We start from the raw sequence: 14,850 nt of genomic DNA on the forward strand, positions 1-14,850 counted from the left end.
CACAACAAGAGATCTGATGAGGACTCAAGAGATTATGGTAGTAGGACGGGGAAGAAATTGTTGCTAAGGCCTTTTGGAACTATTTAGAAAGTTGCTTATATAATCTTATCAATTTGTTACTCTCCTTTCCTTTTTATGGTCTGAAAGGATTTGATACATTTTTTTTCTTGTGGAGATTGTTTTTCCCCCCCTTGTTTTATGTTTTGCTTTAGCAAGTGTTAACTTGTACATTATTTTCTATGAATGCACCCCAGGCAACACTTGAGCACCTAAACTAGGGTTTTGATTATTAAGACAACAAACGTTTAATAGGTTCAATACCAGGATAGTGCAGAATAGTATGTGCTAGTTCTCTTCAGTTAGATCAGTTTTTTTTAATGAGAATTTTCCTAGGGAAGAGCCGATGAGGAACAGTGTCGTTTTACACCTTTTAAAGAATTGTTCCAGAGAGTTTATATAAATGTAGAGCCAGAGATCGCTTTAATTTTCACAAATCAAAATGTTTGTTTTATGGCTTTGGGAGCTGAAGAAGACTGAAGGAAACAGTTAGTGAGCTCTTTTCAACTTTATTAGCCCACATCTAGATCACAAACCACGGTTTCTCCACATTGTAAACTCTTCTTTTGAGATCCGAAAGAGAATGTTTGTGGAAATGAAAGTCATTTTGTCATAAAAACATAATTTCGGGTGCTAAAGAAACACAGGGCTAGAAGAGCCAACCGTAGACTGTAACAAGCAGGCATTGAGTGGGCAGCCAATCAGAGGGCGGCTACTACTATAAATAAGAGGAAGAGCGGGGCGGCGGTCCACCGTCCAGGCAAGTGAAGGAAACGCGGAGCTTTACTAATTTGCTTTTTCTCTGCACTAGAAGTCCGACTCCTTTATTTTGTTGTTAAAAATGGCAGAAACGGCTCCAGCGGCTGCACCAACTGCGGCTCCAGGCGCGGCCAAGAAAAAGGTGAAGAAGCCGGCTGGAGCGGCGAAAGCGCGCAAGTCATCGGGCCCCAGCGTCTCCGAGCTGATCGTGAAGGCCGTGTCAGCTTCAAAGGAGCGCAGCGGCATGTCCCTGGCTGCCCTGAAGAAGGCTGTGGCGGCGTCGGGCTACGACGTGGAGAAGAACAATAGTCGCTTGAAGCTGGCCGTCAAGAGCCTGGTGAGCAAGGGCAGCCTCCTGCAGACCAAGGGCAGCGGAGCTTCGGGCTCCTTCAAACTGAACAAAAAGCAGCCAGAGAGCAAGAAAAAGAGCGCTCCCAAAAGCAAGAAACCGGCTGTGAAGAAGCCGAAAAAGGCGGTTTCGGCGGGAGTGAAAAAGAGTCCGAAGAGAGCCAAGAAACCGTCAGCAGCCGCTACCAAGAAAGTAGCCAAGAGCCCCAAAAAGCCCAAAGCTGTTAAACCCAAGAAAGTAGCTAAAAGCCCGGCTAAAACTAAAGCAGTGAAACCGAAGGTGAAAAAAAGTCCAGCAAAGGCTGCGAAACCCAAAAAGGCCGGAAAGGGGGCGCCTAAGAAAAAGTGAAGCTTTCAAAATGTGTTCATTCTCATATAAACCCAAAGGCTCTTTTCAGAGCCACTACCACACAGATCAAAGAAAGAGTAAGAGGTTTGGTTTGGTTCTTATTAAATGACTTGGAAAAGCCTGCTTCTGCACAGTTATTATAGAAGCCCAAGTTGGTTTAATTCAGCAGAAGCAGGTACTCTGAATAAAAGTTATGTTCCTTTGGCCTTTTCTCTGTACAAAAAAAAACATTGCCAAGGGATCACAGCCAGGGTTTCAATACTGCATCAGCCTCAATAGCGGTTTGGGGGGGGAGAGCAGGCCATTGCCACAATTCAGGAGACAAGAACAGGCCAAGGGAAGGAGCACGGCTTGTTTAAATACTGTACTTAGCAGGAGGGGAGAGAGCGGGGAAGAAAGACTGCAAGATGCTGCCTACAATCCTTAAGCCTTCAACAGCCTGGAAATCGGGAGCTAAGTAGTAACCATAGAGCAGACTGACTCGTCAGCTCTTTTTGTGTAGGGATGTGGTGGCTCTTAAAAGAGCCTTTTGGTTGTGTAGCTGGAGCATAATGGCTTTCTAAGCCCTCTCACCACGAATACGACGGGCCAGCTGGATATCTTTGGGCATGATGGTGACTCTCTTGGCGTGGATAGCGCACAGATTGGTATCCTCGAAGAGCCCCACCAGGTAAGCCTCGCTAGCCTCCTGCAGGGCCATGACAGCCGAGCTCTGGAAACGCAAGTCGGTCTTGAAGTCTTGCGCGATCTCTCGCACCAGGCGTTGGAAGGGCAGCTTGCGAATAAGTAACTCAGTAGACTTTTGGTAGCGGCGGATTTCCCGCAGCGCTACAGTACCCGGTCGATAGCGATGAGGCTTCTTCACACCGCCTGTGGCTGGGGCGCTTTTACGAGCGGCCTTGGTCGCCAACTGCTTACGAGGAGCTTTTCCTCCAGTAGACTTACGGGCAGTCTGTTTAGTACGGGCCATGCTGGACACAAGCTCTTCTGAATACTCTTCTGCTTTCAAAAGATACCACCCACTGTATAAAAGCAGATCGCACCGTTCTGCTCTTTTATAGGTTGCTCCATGGCTGCTGATAGGCTCCGAGAACCGTTAATGAAGGTATGAAAAGCCCGCCCTGTAGCGGGATTGGTGCTTTGCTTAGTGGTGCATCTCGCCCTTTTAGAACACGGCTCAGAAACCGTTTGGGTTCACGTTTGGTATGCTTTTTGTTTTTAGTGAACCTGATAAAAGAGCGTCTTACTTAGTTTTTTTTTTTTTTTTTTTTTTGGGGGGGGGGGGGGTCGTTTTTGTTTCGTATTCTCCACATTCTTATATTAAGGTAACCATTTTGAAATCTTGTAAACGAATGAGTAGGCCGAACCCGAGGTTTGAAATTCCCGCCCTTTGCAGTGATCGGAAAGAATCTCTTCTCAGTTACCAGCCGCAAACCTGAATCCCGGGGACCAAGAAATGTTCAAACGTCTTGGGATGTTGCTGTTAAGTATGCTTACCGAAGGGATTTTTCTTATTTTAGGTCGTGGCGGGGAGGTGGTTGCACCTGGACATAAAAATGAAGTCTTGACAACTATCTTATTCGCTACAACAGTGTTAGAAGAGGGAATTGGTTGTTAAAATGTGCAAAAGTTGTGCACAGAAACCGTGTTTTTACCAAGTATACTTGGCATGCACCCTACTTTATTTGCACTGGCCCCATTCAGCTTTTGGCAAAAACTAGCCTTTGGACCACAAGAAGCAAAGCCTGCCTTGCCTTCCCCTGATACCTTTTTTTTTTTTCCGGGGTCAGCTCTAAAACAGATAGGGAAGGCTCTACAAGCAAAATTCACAGACCCTATCTAGCCCATTATATGGGCTGAAGCCAGTAGGTGGAGATTGCCACCATTTTCGCTTCCCCTAAACAATAGCAAACGATTACTAGAAATAAGGGGCTTCCTATATGTAGATATTTAATTTTTTTATTTCATGATATTTATATCACCACAGCTTAAGATATTATTGTAGCTGGTAGAAACAGCAGTTATAAACTCTGTATTTTGTGCTCATTTTTCTACACTGTTCAATACAATACAGATGGCGAAATGTCATTGAGGATATCCTGTTTACTGATGGGTTCATCTTAACAGTTGTTGTAATCTACCTTGGGAAGCCTGGTATTATAAAGATGGAATATATTGAAATGAAATGGAAGTAAAATGAAACTCTCCTTTCACTGGGACACATGATGGAATCACAACCACAGCTAATGAAAACTGAAACTAAAAACCAAAGCCATGATAGTGATTCTGGTATGTTAAATGCGAGGAAGACCATTTCTGCCCTGGAATCACTAGTGTGGCTTTGAGAATGGAGCCCTGAATTTCCTGCTACAATTTTGTATCAAAGCAATGATTTGGAGCACTCTATTTAACAAATAAACTATTGTGCGAGATTAAACCTGCATTAATTAAAAATAAGTACAACCCCACCACCCCACAAGAATACAAAGAATAGCCCCACCCACCCAGGACTAACTTACAATCTCAGGTGTTATAGCCAGGGCAGGAGCGATTTTCTAGCTGCAGTAGACATTTTGAGTGCAGAGTCAGAATGGGCAGGAGTAAATGGGGTTGACCCCTGCCCCAACAACACCCTTAGACTACCAGGGATTGTAAAAAAAGGGGCTTACAGATAACGGGGGGGGGGGGGGGTGATGGATGGAGATAATCAGGACAAAGCATACATTTCCGGTCAGAACTGAAATTAACCAAAAATTAAAATAACACCTTAATTTGAATCCCTTGTCTCATTCACACCCCTGATGAAGCTCCTCCATAGACTCTTGTTTATCACTTCCATATACTCTTTGATCTTCTTGTTCACAACCCACTGCCCTTGGAATATCTTGTCATTCTCTTCTTATCTCCGTCCTGTCCTCATTTATAGGTGCCCCGTATCCTCCAGAGCCCCAACCACGACCTTTCACAGACACACTACCTCTCCTAGCCCAACTATGCTGTTTCTCTATTCCTCTCCTTTTATGCACTGCTGCAATGTAGCACAATATCCCATCCGTTGCACCTTGCTGGGACCACGGTAATAAACAAGCAAAGCAGATGCATGAGACTGTGGCTCTACCTGCTGCTACTACCGTTTCCTGTGCCTGTCTCGCTTCCTTTGAGGTAAACCTCAGGCAGGGGCGTAGCCAGCAACAGATTTTGGGTGGGCCTAGGCAAGAATTAGATGGGCACCAAGTGTTCTCCCCCCCCCCCCCCAAAAAAAAAAAAAAATCTCAGCTGGTGTGAAAAAGCTTCTTTCCACATTGGCAGCAAGAATGCACTGAAAACTGAGCATGCACAGGTGCCGGGATTGTGGAGAGTAGCGTTTTCGTTACCATCAGGGGGAAATCTTCAGCTGGTGGAGCTTGGGATTCCCACCAATTACCACTAAACCATAAATGGGTGGGCCCTGGCCCACCCAAGCCCACCTGTGGCTACGCCACTGCCTCAGGGGCCTGCACAGGAAGCAGTAGCGGCAAGCAAAGAAAAGCAGTACCTCACCTCAGCCTTGCACATTTATTAGCGCAGACCCGGGGAGGTACAATAAGTGAAATAGGAATTCTGGACTAAGGGGAGAAAGAGAGTAATATTAGATTGAGGAGGGTGAGGGAGAGATAGACAGTGCAATACTGATGGGGAAACACTAGATGTGCTGGAGAGCAAGAGACAGAGGGACAGTACTGCACAGTAGGAGGGACAGAGGTGTATTTCTGGATGAGGTGGAATAGATTGGCATATGCAATTCTAAATGATTGAGTTATGGGGGGGGGGGGGGGGGGGGGGACGAAAACAGAGACATGAGCACTGCTGCATGCCAGAGGATGAGAAACAGGTAATGTTGGATGGGCTGGGGAGAGACTGCAGAGAGAGGAAATACTGCATAGGAGGGGGAGGGGGCAATGTTACCTGGTGAAAGAGATAGGCAGTATCAATGCTGAATAGTGGGGAGAGTAGGGAGTGGAAGGGAAGAAGACAGGGTCAGGGGTCTCTCCAGGGAAAAAGAGACAGATAATAGGAAATACTAGTTGGCGGGGTGGGGGAAGAAATATTTCATTGGGGGGGGGGGTGAGAGAAAAAGAGAGCTAGGGCAATGCTTGATGTGCGGAGGGAGAGTAAAGAGAGAGGGCAATACCGAATGGTGCACTAGTCAGCATTGCTACTTCCTATCTCTCTTTACCCTTCATGGAGGATAGGAGCAGCACAAGGCCTCTACCGCATTTTGATCCCCCTTCTCCAGTGCGGCTTGGGGTGAAATGTCCTGCCTTTGTGCCCAATTGGGTGGCAGAAGGTGAAGAGGATAGAGGCAGTGGCAGGAAAGAGAGTAAAGGAAAATTTTAAAGAAAGGCTTAAATGTGATGGATTTGTCTTCAGGTAGAGGCTTATGGAGTTGGTTCCATATAAGCGTTGCCAGGAAATAAAAAAAACACTCTGCTGTGTAGTAGCAATCCGTACCAAGGATGGGGATGGAAGAACAAGGTGGTGGTCATTGAGAGGGTCAGTACTGTAGAGGGAACTGTTAAGGAAGCCAAATAACTGGGGGAGTAATCACGAAAAGTCCTGAAAGTAGAAGAAGCTTGTACTGTAATCAAAAGACAATGGATAACCAAAGTAGACCAGCAAATAGGGAAGAGACACACTCAAATTTACAGGCACCTCATAAGAAACAAAAGAATAGCCATACTGGGTCAGACTAATCATCCATCTAGCCCAGTTTCCTGTTTCCAGCAGTAAGCAATCCAGGTCACAAGTACCTGGCAGAAACATAAATAGTAGCATCATTCCATGAGACCAGTTCCAGGGCTTGCAGTGGCTTCCCCATGTCTGTCTCTATAGCAGACTATGGACTTTTCCTCCAAAAGTTGTCCAAACCTTTTTTAAACCCAGATATCTAGATTTGCAAGTAGGTGAACATTAAGGCCTGTGGTTTACTGCACACAATACTGGTTGTGCTCTAAATCCGGACGTGACATTAGAGTTATGCTTTCTTGCATTGCTGCACCCCCAGTTGCAGAGTCGTCTTGGAATTTAAATCGTGGCCTCCCTGCTCTCTGGAGTGTCCTTTGTGAAGCAAATTTGATATGATTGGTATTACCAATTTTTGTTCCACATTTTTCCTGAAAGCAGATAAATAGTCTGCTAATACCACATTTGAGAATACTGGAAAAATAAATCAGTTTAAAGCAGCAATGGGAAAAACAAGTAGAGAACAACAAAAGAAGTTTTAGTATGGAATGAGTGGAGACTGGGGAAGGGCAGGTTAGATGGTACTTTATATGTCCCTACTCCTCCTCATATCCCATGTAAATATCCTTCACGAGGCTTCCAATATAGCAACATTTTATGTGAAAGGTATGTACACATAAAATATACATCCCGCATAGGATCAGTTAAGTTCATTTCTCTTCCTTTCACATGAAACCTTATAAAAGTTGAAGAATGAACACCGAGTGGGAGGAACGAATTGTGGGGGAGGGGAGGATTCAGCAGTCCCGCTTTTGTTTCAGAATCCAGTTCTCCATAAGGTCCGCTTAACGTCTATATTAGTTGGACGTCTCTCTTTTCGTTATTCTGTAGAGCTTTTCACTTTACAGGCTAAAAATGTCCGGTCGTGGTAAAGGTGGGAAGGGTTTAGGGAAAGGGGGCGCTAAGCGCCATAGAAAGGTGTTACGCGATAACATCCAGGGGATCACAAAGCCCGCTATCCGGCGCTTGGCTCGCCGAGGCGGAGTCAAGCGTATCTCCGGTCTCATCTACGAAGAGACTCGTGGGGTGCTGAAGGTTTTCTTGGAGAATGTTATCAGAGACGCCGTCACCTATACTGAGCACGCCAAGAGAAAGACAGTAACAGCTATGGATGTGGTGTATGCCCTGAAGCGCCAGGGCCGTACCCTGTATGGTTTCGGAGGCTAAAGGACCGATCCTTATTTGAATCTATCCAACCAACTCAAAGGCTCTTTTAAGAGCCATCCACACTTTCAATAACAGAGCTGTGATATTAGCTTTATCTTTATTTTGTCCGTATGTATGAAGAATTTTAGAACACGGTAGTTGTGGTAGTGTTGGGCCAGTCGTACTCGTGCAGCAAAATTTTAGCACTTTAGGTGGAGCAAGTTGGGTGGCTCTGAAAAGAGCCTTTGGGTTGTGTGTGCGGAAGCTGTAGGCTGAGCCCGCCATTACTTGGAGCTGGTGTACTTGGTGACGGCCTTGGTACCCTCGGACACGGCGTGCTTGGCCAGCTCACCAGGTAGCAGCAGACGCACTGCGGTTTGAATTTCCCTGGAAGTGATGGTAGACCGCTTGTTATAGTGAGCCAAGCGGGAGGCTTCTCCAGCGATGCGCTCAAAGATGTCATTCACGAATGAATTCATGATGTTCATAGCTTTGGATGAAATGCCGGTGTCGGGATGAACCTGCTTCAGCACTTTATACACATAGATAGCGTAGCTCTCCTTCCTGCTTCTCTTGCGCTTTTTGCCGTCCTTTTTCTGGGTCTTGCTAACTGCTTTTTTCGATCCCTTTTTGGGCGCGGGAGCAGATTTGGCTGGTTCAGGCATGGCCACAAGCTCAAAGTCGCTATCTAAAATAGACAAAGCAAAGAATCGTACTAGACTAGTAGTGGAAAAGCTTGTTCGGATGGCAATTTATAGGGTCCCCATTCAAATTGCTGGCGCTGAGTTTCTCTCCTTGCTTTTTGGTCTAGACCAATGAAACGTCATCAGACCGCCTGGCAGCCCTGGGATTGGCCTATTTGCCTGCCCATTATGATAATAGCGGAGACAGGCAGGTTTCAGGACGGTCGGTTCTTAACCAATCGCGAAGGAGTGTAAGAAACAGTGGTAGAGAGTATAAAAGCGGTTCGATCTGTGAAAGCTTCAGCTATTTTTTCTAAAAACAACTGATCGAAATGTCTGGACGTGGCAAGCAAGGGGGTAAAGCTCGGGCCAAGGCTAAGACTCGCTCGTCCCGAGCGGGGCTGCAGTTCCCCGTGGGGCGTGTGCACAGACTGCTGCGGAAAGGTAATTACGCTGAGCGTGTGGGCGCCGGCGCCCCAGTCTATCTGGCGGCAGTGCTGGAATATCTGACCGCCGAGATCCTCGAACTGGCTGGTAATGCTGCGCGCGATAACAAGAAGACCCGCATCATCCCCAGGCACTTGCAGCTGGCCATCCGCAACGACGAAGAGCTGAACAAACTGCTGGGGAGAGTCACCATCGCGCAGGGCGGCGTCCTGCCCAACATCCAGGCGGTGCTTCTGCCTAAGAAAACCGAGAGTCACAAGGCGGCCAAGAGCAAGTAAAGCTGTCCCGCAGAGAGGACGAAACCAGGAACCCAAAAGGCTCTTTTCAGAGCCACCTACTTTTTCTCGTAAAGAGCCAGATTTCAGCGGAGTATCGCCTTAAAATAAAATAAGGAATCCTTTATTAAGTGTTTCTCTAGGTTAGGTATTCCCCTTAGAGGCTGGTGATAATAGCCCTGAGTACCTGACTAGGGGGAAAAGAAATCAATGATTTGAGAACACACGGAGTTTAAAAAAAAAAAGGTATGCCGGGAGTTCTGAGACGACCAGTGAAGACAGAAAATTTGAAATAAAAGCTCCTAATACAGCTTTTGGACAGGTCCCCTCCGCGCTCTCCTAACTCCCAGCATTTTTAAGATCTCGACCTGGAAAGATTTTCTGACCAATCCCTGCACAGGGCGGCCTTTTCAAACTTTGCCACTTTTTCGCTCTGCATATATGAAACAGCTGTGTGTGTGAGTGAGAGAGAGAGAGAGAATCCAGAGAACGAATGTACATGTGATGACATTTCAAACTGTGTGCAGAATTGCCTAATTACTCTGATCAAGGGATTAAAAGATATAGCATAGTGAGAGAAAACTTGCATTGGAAAATCATGTAATTTGATCTTCTGTGATCCAGCCAGCCTCCGGAATTTTAGGTCAAATGCCAATTCTCGCCAGACCCTCTTGACCCCATTGGGCACGTGTCCTTGAGGGGTGGGCTGTGGGGCAAGAATACTTAAGCAGCCCACTCTGTGGATCAGGGCTTTTCAGCTCCTTGAAGTAGGCTTGCCCACCCCCCCCCCCCTCCCTCCTTTTGTCCTGGGCCTGGTTTCTGAACTGATGGGAAGGGTGTGGGTGTGTGTGTGTGTGGGGAGGGGGGGGGGTTAGGGTTGTCACAATGGGTGGACACCCGAGTTTATAGGGGTTGTGACTCATGAGCTACCAGTGATAACAATAAGGGAGGTACAAGATATGTTTTATTATGGTGGGTCGCAAGACCCATTACCAGGCATGGGGTCCAATGCCTGCTCCAGGACTTTTGCTGTCAAGGTGGAGCTATGAAATTCAAGACTGGCAAGTTGAGAATCCAGTGTGTATGAATGTCTGTGTCATAATATTTTAAGTGTAGCTGGGGTTGCTACTATTCAAAGGCGGCCAGAACTCCCTTCTACCAAGCTCTGGCAACAGCATCCTTGAGCCATCGACAGCTAAGCATGTGTGGGGTGCTGGCATCAGTGGCTTAGTGTCATTGCTGCTGCCTGCCAAGCTTGGTAAAAGAGAGTTCTGGCCACCTTCAGAGAAAGTCTTCAGCTGACTGAGCTTGAGGATCCTCATTAGCTAAAGTATTTATATTTTGAGGTGGAGGTAGGGTGGAGCAGAGAAAATTTTGTGCCCACCCACTTTGGGCTCAGGCCCACCCAAACTGGCTGTCTGGCTACGCCACTGGTTCATAATGTAGATTTGGACAATCACAAAGCATTTAATTATACAGCTCATTGAGGGTTTGCCGAGACTGAGAAGTGCATGAAAAGGTAAATAAATGAGATATTTTCCCATAATTCTTCTTCCCACAAAAGGTAGTAGTAACCACGATTGTGTAGACAAAGAGCTTTCAATGAGAAGTGCATGAAAAGGTAAATAAATAAGTTATTTTTCCGGTAATTCTTCTTCGCACAAAAAGTAGTAGTAACCACGATTGTGTAGACTAATGATGTGCATCAGACAAAGAGCTTTCAATGAACCATCTAGGCTGATGAACTGTCAGGTCGTCCAGTAGCAATCTGCTATGGGTCTTTGTCTTGTTTACTGACAAATTCTCTCTTATGGAGACAGCAGACCATAATTGGAGGTTTGACCCCCCAGAATTATGTAATAGCCAAATCCCTGACTAAGAAGAGGCTATTCAACACCATTTCTTGGTCACCAGAAGGTAAAGCGCTCTTTTCAGTTCCAAAGACCTGCATTGGTGACTGCTCCAGTACTGGCTAATGCTGAACTTCATCTTAAAACTCATGTGATACACACTTGCAGCTGAGATTATGCCATTAGAAGTGCACTTGGGCAAACAAACCGATAAGGAGAAGAGCATTCCGTTGTGTACCTGAGACACAAAATAGAGGTACCCTTGGTCGCTATTGAGAAAAGTGACTGTCCTTGATGCGACCAGACTGAAAAGCGTTTACCTGCTGGTCCTCCATAATCTTTATAAGGAAAGGACTATCCTTGGTGAGTCCAGTAAACCCTGCATCTCCCGTGAACTGCCTTTCTGTGCGACGAGGAGAGGATTTGCAAATTATGTATGAGTCCTAGGTGGGACTTTAAAGTGCCAGCACAAACAGGACAGACCATAGATCAGTAGGGAGATAAATGTATCCCCCCATCTCCTCCCCACCCAAGGTCATAAAACATGGTGCTAAAGCCGTACAGTTTAGCACTAGTATTTTCGCTCTTCAAAATTTGGTACGCGGTTAGCTGCCTATATTTGAATTCAGGTCTGAGGACTCCACCCTTTGCTGCTAGAATGTGAGACACTCATTTGTGGTTTTTCACATTTAAGGCTCTGTCTATTTTCAATTTCTTTCCTTTTTTTTTCTTTTGTGGTGGAGAGTTCTGGCTCTGACTCATTTCATCTAATAAACCTTTTTTGTGTGTGTTTATTTAAAAACAAAACAAAAAGGTTATGTCTAGGAAATTGATCCATTACGGCAAGGACACTTCATTAGAGGAGTCCATAAAAGGTACTCTAGGCATTTAAAACTCATTCAGAACCAAAAGAAACTATTAGTGTCGCTCTGTCCAAAACCTCAAAGATGTTTCTTATATTGCTGACAAAACAGCACAGAGAGGTTTCAAAGCACAAGGCACAGTCCAAAAAACAAAAAATGCACCAAGAGCCTCCAAAATCGGGACAAATTCTTTAATTCCACAGCAAAGATCTAAATGGTACATCAATTTCCTACAGGGGTGGTTGGATATATGGTTTCTAATGATAAAGAACCAGCTGGAAAGCTTAGGTTCATCAATAAAGAGGAATTTATCCCAGCGTAACTGAAGCCGAATAGGGCCAGGAATCTGCTGACACATTTAGAGCCTCCGATCCAATCTGTCTAACTCCATCGATGTTCTTCTTGGCATTTCTTTCGAGAGAATATAGTAAAAGCAGTGATGAGGCTGTTCTTTCAAAATTCTGAGACTTTAACCAAACAAACACAAGAGCGTAGAATAAGGGCGATTGGCCAGTCTGGGACCCGCAGTCGATGGGGGTGGATTGGGGCGGTGTGAGCATCTCTTTATCTCTGACAACAGCCTAGGTGGATGCGGAGGTATCCGGCTTAAGACCTCGCTTGCCCAGGCAACTGGAAGAGTAGCATGTGTCAGGGATGGGATAGTATCGTTCAAGCTGGCAACACCCTCGAATAGCGGCTGTTTCATATATGCAGAGCGAAAAAGTGGCAAAGTTTGAAAAGGCCGCCCTGTGCAGGGATTGGTCAGAAAATCTTTCCAGGTCGAGACCTTAAAACTGCTGCCTGGAGTTAGGTTAGAGCGGAGGAGACCTCTCCAAAAGCTGCTGCTCTGTATTAGCTTTTATTTCAATTTTTCTGTCTTCACTGGTCGTCTCAGAACTCCCGGCATACCTTTTTTTTTTTTAAACTCCGTGTGTTCTCAAATCATTGATTTCTTTTCCCCCTAGTCAGGTACTCAGGGCTATTATCACCAGCCTCTAAGGGTAATACCTAACCTAGAGAAACACTTAATAAAGGATTCCTTATTTTATTTTAAGGCGATACTCCGCTGAAATCTGGCTCTTTACGAGAAAAAGTAGGTGGCTCTGAAAAGAGCCTTTTGGGTTCCTGGTTTCGTCCTCTCTGCGGGACAGCTTTACTTGCTCTTGGCCGCCTTGTGACTCTCGGTTTTCTTAGGCAGAAGCACCGCCTGGATGTTGGGCAGCACGCCGCCTTGCGCGATAGTGACTCTCCCAAGCAGTTTGTTCAGCTCTTCGTCGTTGCGGATGGCCAGCTGCAAGTGCCTGGGGATGATGCGGGTCTTCTTGTTATCGCGCGCAGCATTACCAGCCAGTTCGAGGATCTCGGCGGTCAGATATTCCAGCACTGCCGCCAGATAGACTGGGGCGCCGGCGCCCACACGCTCAGCGTAGTTACCTTTCCGCAGCAGTCTGTGCACACGCCCCACGGGGAACTGCAGCCCCGCTCGGGACGAGCGAGTCTTAGCCTTGGCCCGAGCTTTACCCCCTTGCTTGCCACGTCCAGACATTTCGATCAGTTGTTTTTAGAAAAAATAGCTGAAGCTTTCACAGATCGAACCATTTTATACTCTCTACCACTGTTTCTTACACTCCTTCGCGATTGGTTAAGAACCAACCGTCCTGAAACCTGCCTGTCTCCGCTATTATCATAATGGGCAGGCAAATAGGCCAATCCCAGGGCTGCCAGGCGGTCTGATGACGTTTCATTGGTCTAGACCAAAAAGCAAGGAGAGAAACTCAGCGCCAGCAATTTGAATGGGGACCCTATAAATTGCCATCCGAACAAGCTTTTCCACTAGTACGATCGATTCTGTGCTTTGTCCATTTTAGATAGCGGCTTTGCTGAGCTTGTGGTCATGCCTGAACCAGCCAAATCTGCTCCCGCGCCCAAAAAGGGATCGAAGAAAGCCGTTAGCAAGACCCAGAAAAAGGACGGGAAAAAGCGCAAGAGAAGCAGGAAGGAGAGCTATGCTATCTATGTGTATAAAGTGCTGAAGCAGGTTCATCCCGACACCGGCATTTCATCCAAAGCCATGAATATCATGAATTCCTTCGTGAATGACATCTTTGAGCGCATCGCTGGAGAAGCCTCCCGCCTGGCTCACTATAACAAGCGCTCTACCATCACTTCCAGGGAAATTCAAACCGCAGTGCGTCTGCTGCTACCCGGTGAGCTGGCCAAGCACGCCGTGTCCGAGGGTACCAAGGCCGTCACCAAGTACACCAGCTCCAAGTAATGGCGGGCTCAGCCTACAGCTTCCGCACACACACAACCCAAAGGCTCTTTTCAGAGCCACCCAATTTACTCTATCTAAAGCGCTAAAATTTTGCTGCACGACCGAGTAGAGCTGGCCCAACACTAGCACTACTCCTTTACCTTATTGCTAAAGAGGAAAGGAGATCGAGTTTTTCACTTTCCAAACATATCTTTCCCACACCCCACTCTCTAACAGCTTTTATTATAGAGCAAAAAAAAGATATATTTCCCACACACCACAAATATAACAAACTTTCCCCTTTAGGCCTCAGAACTGGCTACACATGAAATCGTAACTGTGTTCTAAAATTATTCAACATACATACGGACAAAATTAAGAAAAAGCTAACACTAGCACTACTCCTTTACCTTATTGCTGAAGAGGAAAGGAGTTTTTTACTTTCCCACACCCCACTCTGAATATAACAGCTTTTAAAGAAAAAGCTAACATCACAGCTCTGTTACTGAATGTGTGGGTGGCTCTTAAAAGAGCCTTTGGGTTGGTTGGATAGATTCAAATAAGAGTCAGGTCCTTTAGCCTCCGAAACCATACAGGGTACGGCCCTGGCGCTTCAGGGCATACACCACATCCATAGCTGTTACTGTCTTTCTCTTGGCGTGCTCAGTATAGGTGACGGCGTCTCGGATAACATTCTCCAAGAAAACCTTCAGCACCCCACGAGTCTCTTCGTAGATGAGGCCGGAGATACGCTTGACTCCGCCTCGGCGAGCCAAGCGCCGGATAGCGGGCTTAGTGATCCCTTGGATGTTATCGCGTAACACCTTTCTATGGCGCTTAGCACCCCCTTTCCCTAAACCCTTCCCACCTTTACCACGACCAGACATTTTAAGCTCGCAAAGTGCAAACTGAAAAGCTCTACAGAAATAACAAGCAGAGACTTCTAACTGCCACTAATATAGAGGTGAAGCGGACCTTATGGAGAACTGGATCCTGAAACAAAGGCGGGACTGCTGAATCCTCCCCTCCCCCACAAT

At 46.3% G+C, this 14,850-nt stretch overlaps 8 protein-coding genes across 8 annotated transcripts; 4 read left to right on the plus strand and 4 right to left on the minus strand.

Moving 5' to 3' along the window:
* The first annotated feature begins 852 nt into the window (after nt 1-852).
* On the plus strand, nt 853-1,583 carry LOC115459379 (histone H1-like). Its single transcript, XM_030189212.1, has one exon. It carries the CDS (start codon nt 899-901, stop codon nt 1,511-1,513), a length of 615 nt encoding a protein of 204 aa, XP_030045072.1. The 5' UTR covers nt 853-898; the 3' UTR covers nt 1,514-1,583.
* A 428-nt stretch (nt 1,584-2,011) lies between these two features.
* Nucleotides 2,012-2,520, minus strand: LOC115459381 (histone H3). Its single transcript, XM_030189214.1, has one exon. It carries the CDS (start codon nt 2,481-2,483, stop codon nt 2,073-2,075), a length of 411 nt encoding a protein of 136 aa, XP_030045074.1. The 5' UTR covers nt 2,484-2,520; the 3' UTR covers nt 2,012-2,072.
* A 4,630-nt stretch (nt 2,521-7,150) lies between these two features.
* Nucleotides 7,151-7,462, plus strand: LOC115459388 (histone H4). The gene has a single exon (XM_030189222.1). It carries the CDS (start codon nt 7,151-7,153, stop codon nt 7,460-7,462), a length of 312 nt encoding a protein of 103 aa, XP_030045082.1.
* Nucleotides 7,463-7,725: 263 nt separating this feature from the next.
* Nucleotides 7,726-8,130, minus strand: LOC115459385 (histone H2B type 2-E). Its single transcript, XM_030189218.1, has one exon. It carries the CDS (start codon nt 8,104-8,106, stop codon nt 7,726-7,728), a length of 381 nt encoding a protein of 126 aa, XP_030045078.1. The 5' UTR covers nt 8,107-8,130.
* Nucleotides 8,131-8,456: 326 nt separating this feature from the next.
* On the plus strand, nt 8,457-8,901 carry LOC115459382 (histone H2A type 1-E-like). Its single transcript, XM_030189215.1, has one exon. The coding sequence runs from the start codon at nt 8,457-8,459 to the stop codon at nt 8,847-8,849; it is 393 nt and encodes a 130-aa protein (XP_030045075.1). The 3' UTR covers nt 8,850-8,901.
* A 3,759-nt stretch (nt 8,902-12,660) lies between these two features.
* Nucleotides 12,661-13,105, minus strand: LOC115459383 (histone H2A type 1-E-like). Its single transcript, XM_030189216.1, has one exon. The coding sequence runs from the start codon at nt 13,103-13,105 to the stop codon at nt 12,713-12,715; it is 393 nt and encodes a 130-aa protein (XP_030045076.1). The 3' UTR covers nt 12,661-12,712.
* Nucleotides 13,106-13,419: 314 nt separating this feature from the next.
* Nucleotides 13,420-13,840, plus strand: LOC115459384 (histone H2B type 2-E). Its single transcript, XM_030189217.1, has one exon. The coding sequence runs from the start codon at nt 13,454-13,456 to the stop codon at nt 13,832-13,834; it is 381 nt and encodes a 126-aa protein (XP_030045077.1). The 5' UTR covers nt 13,420-13,453; the 3' UTR covers nt 13,835-13,840.
* A 521-nt stretch (nt 13,841-14,361) lies between these two features.
* On the minus strand, nt 14,362-14,700 carry LOC115459386 (histone H4). The gene has a single exon (XM_030189219.1). It carries the CDS (start codon nt 14,698-14,700, stop codon nt 14,389-14,391), a length of 312 nt encoding a protein of 103 aa, XP_030045079.1. The 3' UTR covers nt 14,362-14,388.
* Between the last annotated feature and the right edge of the window lie 150 nt (nt 14,701-14,850).

This window comes from Microcaecilia unicolor, unplaced genomic scaffold (genome assembly GCF_901765095.1).
Source record: "Microcaecilia unicolor unplaced genomic scaffold, aMicUni1.1, whole genome shotgun sequence".
In the NCBI taxonomy this organism is placed as follows: Eukaryota; Metazoa; Chordata; class Amphibia; order Gymnophiona; family Siphonopidae; genus Microcaecilia; species Microcaecilia unicolor.

Bases quoted from the DNA above. Each gene is read 5' to 3' on its own strand.
- LOC115459379 (XM_030189212.1), top strand. From the start codon at position 899: ATGGCAGAAACGGCTCCAGCGGCTGCACCAACTGCGGCTCCAGGCGCG.
- LOC115459381 (XM_030189214.1), bottom strand. From the start codon at position 2,483: ATGGCCCGTACTAAACAGACTGCCCGTAAGTCTACTGGAGGAAAAGCT.
- LOC115459388 (XM_030189222.1), top strand. From the start codon at position 7,151: ATGTCCGGTCGTGGTAAAGGTGGGAAGGGTTTAGGGAAAGGGGGCGCT.
- LOC115459385 (XM_030189218.1), bottom strand. From the start codon at position 8,106: ATGCCTGAACCAGCCAAATCTGCTCCCGCGCCCAAAAAGGGATCGAAA.
- LOC115459382 (XM_030189215.1), top strand. From the start codon at position 8,457: ATGTCTGGACGTGGCAAGCAAGGGGGTAAAGCTCGGGCCAAGGCTAAG.
- LOC115459383 (XM_030189216.1), bottom strand. From the start codon at position 13,105: ATGTCTGGACGTGGCAAGCAAGGGGGTAAAGCTCGGGCCAAGGCTAAG.
- LOC115459384 (XM_030189217.1), top strand. From the start codon at position 13,454: ATGCCTGAACCAGCCAAATCTGCTCCCGCGCCCAAAAAGGGATCGAAG.
- LOC115459386 (XM_030189219.1), bottom strand. From the start codon at position 14,700: ATGTCTGGTCGTGGTAAAGGTGGGAAGGGTTTAGGGAAAGGGGGTGCT.